This window comes from Cetorhinus maximus, chromosome 13 (genome assembly GCF_964194155.1).
Source record: "Cetorhinus maximus chromosome 13, sCetMax3.hap1.1, whole genome shotgun sequence".
Lineage (NCBI taxonomy): Eukaryota > Metazoa > Chordata > Chondrichthyes > Lamniformes > Cetorhinidae > Cetorhinus > Cetorhinus maximus.
This window is the reverse complement of record NC_135891.1, coordinates 10,584,618-10,595,431: the sequence shown is the minus strand read 5'-3', so window position 1 is coordinate 10,595,431 and position 10,814 is coordinate 10,584,618. Positions and strand designations below refer to the sequence as shown.

At 47.2% G+C, this 10,814-nt stretch overlaps 1 protein-coding gene across 4 annotated transcripts in view; it reads right to left on the bottom strand.

Moving 5' to 3' along the window:
• Positions 1–2,923: 2,923 nt before the first annotated feature.
• Positions 2,924–10,814, bottom strand: part of LOC144688410 (protein CBFA2T1-like) — a 144,008-nt gene continuing 136,117 nt past the window's right edge. For all 4 annotated transcript variants that reach the window (XM_078554905.1, XM_078554907.1, XM_078554903.1 and 1 more), the window contains exons 10-11: positions 7,261–7,451; positions 2,924–4,495 (exon numbers count right to left, since the gene is read on the bottom strand). In XM_078554905.1, the coding sequence (XP_078411031.1) occupies positions 4,223–4,495; positions 7,261–7,451 (464 nt within the window). In that variant the 3' untranslated portion in view covers positions 2,924–4,222. The remainder of the gene's footprint in view (positions 4,496–7,260; positions 7,452–10,814) is intronic.

Genomic DNA, 10,814 nt, shown 5'->3' with positions numbered 1-10,814 from the left:
GCCCTGAAATAAAGCTGTGCCAAGGAAAGGGAAAGAAAACGACTGATCTCACACTCTCCGCTTCACGTAAACAGGAGATTTCACTTCAACCTTAGAGGAAAAGGGTGAATTGAGCTCCGTAGGATAACAGCTGGGAGTGAACAGGATGGCGGGGGGGGGCAGCAGGAAATTGGGCAGAGGTCATTGGGCACACTTATCTGGAAAAGAGGGGACCCAACAACATGAAACACACTGGTGTCTTCACCAGTTCAGCTCAGATATTGGATTAAGGTCTTCAAAGCTGCGATTGCTTTTGATGCAGAGTACGGTGAATTTGATTGTTTTTTTAAATTAATAGATAAATCACAACAGAGTAGTGATCCATGGCACTGTAAAGTGATGGCATCTTCCTTACTTTGCTCACTTGCCAATCAGCCAGGGAAGTGGCAAACAGTTGTCTCTTCGTGGATCGAGATAGAGTTGCCCATCGCACATGACGTAATCTCCGGGGATACATTCAAGCAGAGTGGCAACTCTAGGCTGGCGGGAAAGGAAATAGGAGGTAGAGCTGTCCCTGGGCTTCTGTTACACTTTTCTGCCCAGCCAGCTCTTGGGGATAACAGACCAAGACATGGGAGGTAAGTCTTCAGCCTGCACAAGTGCCAGGCGAATTTTGACACCGTCGCAATAAGCAGTGCCAGGTCACGCTGGACAGCAAAGGGCAACATTTCCAATACACGTGAAATACCAGATTAATTTCAACTGTAAGCTGCGGGCAATACCACTCTCCTCTGCATTACACAGAATCCGGTGTGACAATCTTTCTACTGTTTCATGTAAACCTACAACACATGGGTTTACCAACCCTTCAGAATTCTCCAGAACCTTCCTGGGAGAAAAATCACAGGGGCATTAAAAGAACTGTTTCCTTCCCATTTTCTTTCTGGACTTTATTTAATAGTCATCACGTAGATATTGGAAAGGGGGGGGGGGGGGGGGGGGGTGCGGGGGGGATTTGTTTTGTCCGACTGTCAAGGATCATCCAATCGGCTTTCACATTGGCAGGGGAAGGCAGCAGGCCTTGAGGATCGATGTGCCAGGCGGCCAATAATGGGAGCACGTGAAGGTGGGACTGGGTAGTCGAAGGCAGGTGGTCACGGGGATGAAACCTTCAGGGATACATGCAACTAAAGTTGGCAACCCTAAGAATGCACCTTGTGGCTCATCTCCATGCTTCAAAAATGTATTTTCTTCAAAAAAATGAGACGGTCAAACTTCACCGGTGTGAACCTGTGGAACCACAAGCCCCAAGAGATTAAACAATAGTCAAACACCCTACACCCTCGCTGGGCTAATCAAAGGGCGACCTCCTGAGGCATTGCAGCCAAATTGTGTACCGTGCCGCAAACTTTGCAATGGACCATTCAATTCTGCTGCCCTGTGCTATCTCTGAACTGCAGCATCGTATCTTTAAAGAGCATCAAGGGGGTGTGACACCTTGGCCTGAAATAACATTGGAAGAGCTCTATAGCCTCATCCTCACTGCTTAGGATGTTGCCTGAACTCTTCTAAGGGTTGTAGCTTTGCAATATACGGAACAGTCTAAAGCCCACACACCCCTACAGCTTATGTTCCTAGAATCAATAATGGGCTCATAAATACCACAGATTTACAAACATTTCCTATGCATTTTGCAATTGGATAAATAGCAAGCCATGATTATATGGAGATTTACTTCGTAATAAAACACTCGGATGTTATCTGAATCTAGTGTCATTCTCTTAAATCATTCCCATTTGCCCATTTTTGAGTGTGTAATGCACTCCCAGTCATCGCTGGCTGCCCCCCCAACCCCCATGGACCAAGTGTGATAGCTCCAGGGAAGACCCAATGAGCTTGAGTGGGTTGTGTTAAATAAAAAAAAAACAATAAAATCCACCAATATTCAGCCTCAACAGTTCCAACAAGTCCTTACCAAAGTGGTGCATCTGTCTACAAAGATTAAAAATGTAAAAAAAAACAGTCGTCATGTTTAGTTGCATTAAGTCAATATCTGATCACCCGTGGAGTTGCTCATATACTGCAGGCCCTGGAGCACATGAGGTGGGCACTGGGTTAGTGACAGATAGAAACAATGGCAGTGCTCGTAAAGTGTGGAAATAGGAGGGGAAAGGATGGCTGACAGGTTTGCACGGTTCTGCTGGGGAGATCAGCGCCTGATGCTGGCACACCAGTCAGCTTATCAGGCAGGTACCGAGCTTCAGGCAGTGGTGTAGGTACCCGAAACAGTAACTGTCATGGCCGCCATAGGTTTTTGGATTTGCAATCTGGTTGGTTGCTCAGAAAGCAAGTAGGAGCTGTGCATCTGTGGAGACACGAAACTTAATTTATAAATAGAAGAGTTCCAGAATTGGACAATTTGAATTATGCAGCATTAACATGGCATGGCAGGAAAAGCAGTAGTTTGACCTTAGCGAGCGGGGCTCATGCATGGCAACAATGGAACCTGGAAAGTCTTCCCAGGACCCCTCAACTCCGAGTGATGGATGAGCTTAGCAACAAAGGGTTGCCTCAGGGCAATCTGGAATATTCCATGCGAATGAGTTAACAAATCTTGGACCAACCCTTTTTTTTCCCCCCCAAGTAAGCAAAAGCAAAAGGCTCCTAGCTTGAGGATGAACATGTGAGTTTATGGTTTCGCATAAGCTGAACACTGTCCATCTCGCTTCATCCCTTCTCCACTGTAAACAGAAACGGGCATCACTATTTTACATGTTGTGTGTTTAACTTTGCATTCATCTTTTCATTGCCAGACAGCTACTAGTAGGCCTCAATCAGCGTCACCCAACTCTTTGTTGCAAGGGGTGGGAGTCAGGGATCTGGAGAACTGAAGAGAGTGAAGGGATCCTTTGGCGAACTTGAATAACTGAGGAGTCACCAATTTACGAGCAACAACTGTTTTTAATCTCACGCCTTGTGTTTCCTTCTGATCTTTGGGATCAGCAACTCTCCCTCCGCCAATAGCCAGTCGCTCACATGTACCAGAAGGTAGAAGTTATTTTTTAGTTTAGAAACATTTGCCAAGGGAAACATTCTTTGGCGCAAGACATTAATTTTTGTCAGGTACTTGTCTAGCTCCGCTTTCAACCAGAGAGGAGATAACTAGATACAACGCAGACCTCCAGATATCTGAACCCCAGGCAGCGAAGTGTCTAATAACACAGTCTCTCATTTACCACTTCCCAACTGTTAAGTTTTTTTAAAAAAATTGGATTTCAAAGAACAACTGTGTGCCTGGAGCTGGTCATTGTTAGCGCACAACATGAGCTGTTCGCATGCTTTCAGGAGATCACAAGGGAGGTGAAGAACTATTTCTCAAGAAGTCAGTCGTTACAAAATGTTGTACAAGGAGCAGTTTTACACACAAAGACCAACCCTTTCCATCCACCTTCGTCCCCTTCAGTACACTGCCGGAGCAGTCACCAGCAATGGCTTGGCCCTTCCAGTTGCCCTTGTGAGAGGATTGGAGTAGCGTGAGGGAAGAGCAGTCAGTGTACAAATCTCTCGTGGGCATCTGGTGGGGGAGAGGAAGACGGGTGATTTCCTTTCACACGCTCTCGGTACCAACCTGAAGGGGGATGCACAAGTCAAAAAAAAAAAGTTCCTTCACCCCCTTCAAAACCAGCAAGAAACTATGTTCCACTGACTTTTTTTTTGAAGTAATAAGTTCTAATCTCTTGAAAGAGTTCCATTTTTATCAAGAGGTAAAGAGTGTTTTGAATATGCAGAACTTGAAGAGATACTCCACATCCATTTTGATTGCACGGGCAAATGTCTACTTTTTTGGGATTGCAGAGCAAGCTGGAGGATTCTTGTGGAGCTGTGGGGTTGGGGAGAGGTGTACAGGAGGCTTTTACTGTCCCAGTCTGAAATGTTTCTGGCAGCCAACATCGTTTCTGGTGAATTGATTCAGCAAACTGCTTCCTGCTTTGCCAAGAGTTTGTAGGGTTATTTTTTGTGTGTTTTCGCCGGCCTACATTACAGTCGAAGGACTCAAGAGGATGCTGTACATCTTAAGCTTTATTTGTCCCCCCCCCTCAATTGGATATCGATTTTTTTTTTAAAATTAAAAAAAATGTATCTTTAAAGGCTGAGGCCTACACCTGATATCAAACCGTGGGCCAGGCCGGGACGGGAATTTTGATTCCAATGTCTCCGTCGATGGTGTGGTCTGGAGGTCATGTTACTGCACACTGGCGTCTGGGGCAGCTGGGGTGACGGACCTGGAAGTGACGGTGGACGGGGGCGCCTTCTCCAGAGCCGGGCTCTTCTCGCCTTTGGCGGCCTTCGGGACCGAGCCTCCCGCGGGCAAGGCCTTGGCCTGGGCCTGCAGGTTCTGCCCGCAGATGCGGTGGTGCTTCTCCCAATCTTTGTGCTGGCAGAAGGAGCCGCAGTAACGGGCTGCGTTGCACCCGCTGCAGGTCTCGCTGGCTTTGCGTCCACAGTTCCAGCAGCTCTGAGGAAAGAAGAGAGATCAGGCTTGGGGTTAAAGGTCAGACTTTTCTTTTTTCTAATGAAAATAGGTATACTTACCTCTAAAACAAATTTTAGTCATATAAATTTATAAGGAGGAACAAAAGTCCTGTTATTTATTTGCTCGCAACAGGCAAGATACAGACCAGCCTGCGCTTGCAAAACTCAAAATAGAGTGCCCAACATTAAATGTGATTCCGCGATTGGACAACATTTGCTAAATAATCCTCAGTGTGCTAAGAATTATACTGACAACCAATTTAAGATTGTCAGTCAAGCTTGCAGTGAGGTGCATTTGCGTGTACTGGAAGCTACATATATTAATACACAGGGTCCTGTTCTTTGCAGACAGAAAGAACATGTACACACATTGTGCCTGTTTCAGCTAAACAAAATAAGTGACAGCCATTCGCTGATTCATTCTTCAGGGCAATGCCTTGACCAATCAGGGTCAAGCTGCCTGGTTTAAATTTCGAACAATGCTTGGCAGTTAACCGTCAGTCACCATCACTGGTGCATTCTCCATGGCAACGCCTCTACCAATCAATCCGAGTCCGCTTGCCAACCAATCAGCACTCTCTTCACATACACTATAAATTGTTGTTTTTCCCTTATATGGGTATACTTATAAAGTGTCCTGATGAGTACCAGATGAAAAGCTTCGACATGTCTCTTTTTTCAAACAATACTCATGTTATTTATTTGCGGATGCTCACTGAGGGTTGGGTGATTCAGTTCCAGCCACAACTCCTCAGATACTGAAGCAGTCTGTGTCCGCATGCAGCAAGACCTGGGCAACATTCAGGCTTGAGCTGATAAGTGGCCAGGCAATGACAACCTCCAACAAGAGAGAATTCAACCATCTACCCTTGACATTCAACAGCATTTCCATTGTTGAATCTTCAACATCCTGGGGGTTACCATTGATCAGACACTGAACTGCACTAGCCATATAAATACTGTGGTTACAAGAGCAGGTCAGAAGCTGGGAATTCAGCAGCGAATAACTCACCTCCTGACACAAGGCACAAGTCAGGGGTGTGATGGAGTACTCTCCAATTGCCTGGAGCTCCAGCAATTAAGAAGCTCAACACCATCCAGGACACAGCAACTTACTTGATTGGCACCCCACTCACCACTTTAAACATTCACTCCCTCCACCACCAGCACACAGCCGCAACAGTGCGTACCTATACCAGATGCACTGTAGCAACTACCAAGGCTCCTTTGATACACCTACAAAACCCACAGCTTCCACCACCTAGAACGACAAGGGCAGCAAGCACAAGGAGATACCAGATCCCCTCCAACTCAGACCGTCCTGACTTGAAAATATATCGCTGTTCCTTCACTGTCACTGGATCAAAATCCTGGAATTCTCTTCCTAACAGCACTGTGGGTGTGCCTACACCCCATGGACGGCAGCAGTTCAAGAAGATAGCTCACCAGCACCTCCTTAAGGGCAGTCAGGGTTGAACAAAATTTTCCACCCTTGCCAGCGATGCTCACATACCATGAATGAATAAAATGAAATTATTTTGGCCCACCCTTACCCAGGAACTGTTTTCTCAGGTTGGCAGTACTGCCCCAGGGCAGCCCTTGGCATTTTACCATGGATGAACCTTTTTTCTAATTCATTCACAGGATGTGGGGTTCGCTGGCTGGGCCAGTATTTATTGCCCATCCCTAGTTGCCCTTGAGAAGGTGGTGGTGAGCTGCTTTCTTGAACCGCTGCAGTCCATGTGATGTAGGTACACTCACAGTGCTGTTAGGGAGGGAGTTCCAGGATTTTGACCAGTGACAGTGAAGGAACGGTGATATATTTCCAAGTCAGGATGGTGAGCGACTTGGAGGGGAACTTCCAGGTGTTGGTGTTCCCATCTATCTACTGCCCTTGTCCTTCTAGATGGTAGTAGCCGTGGGTTTGGACTGTGCTGTCTAAGGAGACTTGATGAATTCCTGCAGTGCATCTTGTAGATGGTACACACTGCTGTTACTGTGCATCGGTGGTGGAGGGAGTGAATGTTTGTGGATGTGGTGCCAATCAAGCGGGCTGATTTGTCCTGGATGGTGTCAAGCTTCTTCAGTGTTGTAGGAGCTGCACTCATCCAGGCAAGTGGGGAGTATTCCATCACACTCCTGACTTATGCCTTGTAGATGGTGGACAGGCTTTGGGGAGTCAGGAGGTGAGTTACTTGTTGCAGGATTCCTAGCCTCTGACCTGCTCTTGTAGCCACAGTATTTATATGGCTGGTCCAGTTCAGTTTCTGGTCAATGGCAACCCCCAGGATGTTGATAGTGGGGGATTCAGTGATGGTAATGTCATTGACTGTCAAGGGGCGATGGTTACATTTTCTGTTATTGGAGATGGTCATTGCCTGATACTTGTGTAGCCATCTCCAGTGAACCTAGTGGATGTTCCTGGGTTAGTCAACCATGACCGTGTCCTCGCCCGATGTGTGGCCGTGCACTGGATTGGGATCAGGAGTGGGATCTCTTGCTGCAATTTCCACTTCAGTTGTGGCCTAGAGTCGGAGTGTAATCAAGCTCAGCAAAGACCGGCCAAGCCGGGGGGCACAGAGGTGGGGGTGGTTCAGGTCACAGACCTGGCGTGCTCGCAAGGCTCAGTTCTACACTGGGTAGCGAATGTAGCACCTGAGCCACTGAAGCAGTCAGCATTTGTTAACAGAGAGGTAATTAATGCTTCAGTGCGCCTGGTCCAAGGATGTGGATGAAAGGAGGGCCTACCTCGCTGGTGTCTTCCTGCTCATTGATGACGGTGAATGCGTCTTCGGCCGCTTGCCGCTTGGCGTCCGCTATCTTCTGCTCCATCTTGGCCCTCTCTGCCGTTATCATCTCATAGGCTTTCTGCTCGGCCTCAGTCACCGCCTTCTGCAACTGCGACACAGCCTGACGCTTGACCTCGTTCACTGCCTCCTCTATTTACCGGGAAGAAACAGAAATACAGCTAAGAGATGGCGATAGCAACGCAGGTGCTCAAAATCATGAGGGGTTTTGACAAGAGTAGACGGGGAGAACAGAAGAACTAAGAAATAGGAACAGGAGTAGGCCATTCGGCCCCTCGAGCCTGCTCCACCATTCAATAAGATCATGGCTGACCTTCTTGTGTTTCGATTTCCACATTCCCATCCACCCCCGATAATCTTTGATTCCCTTGCCTAACAAGAATCTATCTACCTCTGCCTTAAAAATATTCAATGACCCCGCCTCCACCACCTTCTGAGGCAGAGAGTTCCAAAGTCACACAATCCTATGAGGGGAAAAAAATTCTCCTCATCTCTGTCCTATAAGGGTGACCCCTAATTTTAAAACAGTGCCCCCTAGTTCTGGACTCACCTACAAGAGGAAACATCCTTTCCACATCCACCTTGTCAAGGCCGTTCAGGATCTTGTACACTTCAATCAAGTCACCCCTCACTCTTCTAAACTCCAATGGAATCAAGCCCAGTCTGTCCAACCTTTCCTCATAAGACAACCCACTCATTCCAGGTATCAATCTAGTAAACCTCCTCTGAACCACCCCCAGTGCATTTGCATCCTTCCTTAAATAAGGAGACCAAAACTGCACACAATATTCGAGGTGTGGTCTCACCAATGCCCTGTATAACTGAAGCATAACATCCTTACTTTTATGTTCAATCCCTAATCCCTCTCGTAACAAAGGATAGCATTCCATTAGTCTGCTCCACTAGCAGGAGAGTCAGCAGTCAGAGGATACAGGTGTAAAGTAATTGGCAAAAAAAAATTCAGGAGGGGGAGATGAAGAGATCTTTACGAACACAGGAGCAGCAGTAGGCCATTCGGCCCCTCGAGCCATTCATTCAGTTAGACCACGGCTGATCTTCTACTGTGATGCCATTTTCCTGCACTATCCCCATTCTTTTTTTTAAACATAGCAAGTTGTTACAGTCTGGAATCCACTGCTCAAAAGTGGGATGGAAGCAGATTCAATAATAACTTTCAAAAGGGAATTGGATGAATATGTATGGATAACTCCTGTGCATTGCAATGTTCCTCCCACCTTCAAAAGCTTGTGTGAGGTTTTGCCACTGTGCTGATACCTTCAACACCAGAGGTTGATAAAATGATTCTCCACTTGACGCAGTCAACACCAACAACTTACATTTATATAGCGCCATTAACTTAAACAAAAGCGCCCCAAGATGCTTCACAGGGGCATCATGAGAGAAGGAATGAGGCAAGTTTAAAGGTGACTGACAAAATCTGAATTGCTCTTTGAAAAAGCCAGTACGGATTTGGTGGGCTGAATGGTTCCCTATTCAATGATAGCAAGCTGTGTTGGGGGGCTGGTGGGGAGCAACCAAAAGTTTGGTCAAAGAGGTGGCACTTGCTCTTGGGTGCAGGGCCATCCCGTCCTTTTAGAGGGAGAGAGGAGCATCGCTATTCTGAAAGGATGGAATTAAAATGGGCAGAGGTTAACCTTAGGCTACGTGGACATTTGACCAAACATCCAGAACGTCCCTCAAATGGACACAACTGGCAGGGTACATCCAGAGTATTGAGTTACTCACTTTAATTTATACTTTAATTTCATTTAAACCTTGCATATATTAGAAACAGACGAGAACTAAATAAAAGGCAGGTGCCTGACACCATTGTTATTCAGTTGCCACTTGCAGATGACACTGCCACACACAAGCACGCACAGGCACAGGCACACGCACACCACACGCAGTGACACGTCACACAAATACACACATACACACAAACACATGTCACACACACAGACACACACACGTCACACAAACACGCGTCACACAAACACACATGCATGTACACACACACATCACACAAAATCACACACATACACATACAGACACACACACACACACACACACAGACATATTAAACACACACACACATACACACACACAAAATTGAAATGCCTAGAAAGTGCCAGGGCAGAGTCACACTTTAGCGTTAATTCCGCTCTCAGTTGGCAGATGGTGCATCTTCTACGGGTAACATAAAGCGCGACAGTTTTCTTCCCTCCATCCTCTACTCTTTTTCTCCACGCCTCTTGCCTCCCCTGCAAAATGGAATGCAGTGCCATGCAGAAAATGCCAAATCCTGCTACCCAAGCTACCAGCTGTCGAGCTTCCCAAACGCAAAAGGAAATATCAAACTGCAAACTTGCTTTAACTTTTATGGTCTTTTTTCCTCTGCTGCCTTTTACTCCTTTCCTTTGTTTAGTTCCAGGCTCTCGCTTCCTAATACCACATACCTCGCTTGACCTTACACTGCCTCTTTTCCCAGTGGGGGGACTGTATAACAGGCTGCCAATTTCCTATCACCCATTCCACATCACCTCCAAACGGTAACTTCACCTCCAATGAATCGAGTGACAACTGTGCATTTGTAGCCTGCATGATGATATATTAGAGAAATACAATTCATTTCTCAAACAGACCACTGAATGCTGTTTATAAAAACAGCACCTTCAGACCAACTCTATAGTCTGAAGGTCACAATGCATAGAATTACTTAAAACGTAGGGCAGAATCATCTGTGCTCGCTGGCAGTGGGCGTGGCCGCTGGCAGTGGGCGTGCTCGCTGGCGTGGGCGTGGCCGCTGGCAGTGGGCGGACAACATGGTGAGAAGGCCAAAAATCAGCTTCGCAATGGTGTGAAACCAGTTTGCGATTGTACATTCAGCCTGTTGATGTCGGGCTGCACTTCCCGCCATCGGACGTCGGGAACCCCATTGTCATTCATCTACATATCGTTATAAGGGCCCCCTGCCGGAACCATCCCCCTGCGCTGGATTCTCCACCGACGTGTTTCACAACAGCATATATAAGGCTGCACTTTGAGGGGAAGTCGGAGGTGAGTACACAGTAACGTTGCGCATCGTTCGCTGGGGTTACCTGTTGGACTTCAAGGTTGAGGCACATTGGAGGCGTCGGGGCCAGGGCTGCCCTGCGGTTGAGGCAACTTGGGGGTGGGGGCAAGGGCCGCCTGGCTGTTGAAGGTAATTCACAAGCACATGCGGGGTGGGTAGGGGAAGGAAGTGACCATGCAACGCAGAGGTATGGAAGTGCCACAAAGCGCGCCAGAGCTTTTCACCCCTTGGGCACAGACTGCAAACTAATGAGCGTTTTAGTGGGCTACAGAACAATTGGATGACTGGGCACGTTGTACAATCTCCTTGGCCATGGAGCAGTCACTGGTGGAGGCGCTCACAGCCCCTTGCAACATTATCATCCCGGTTTGGTCCAGTCTCTCCCATACTTCAAGCTAACAGTGCAGCCATGCAGATTG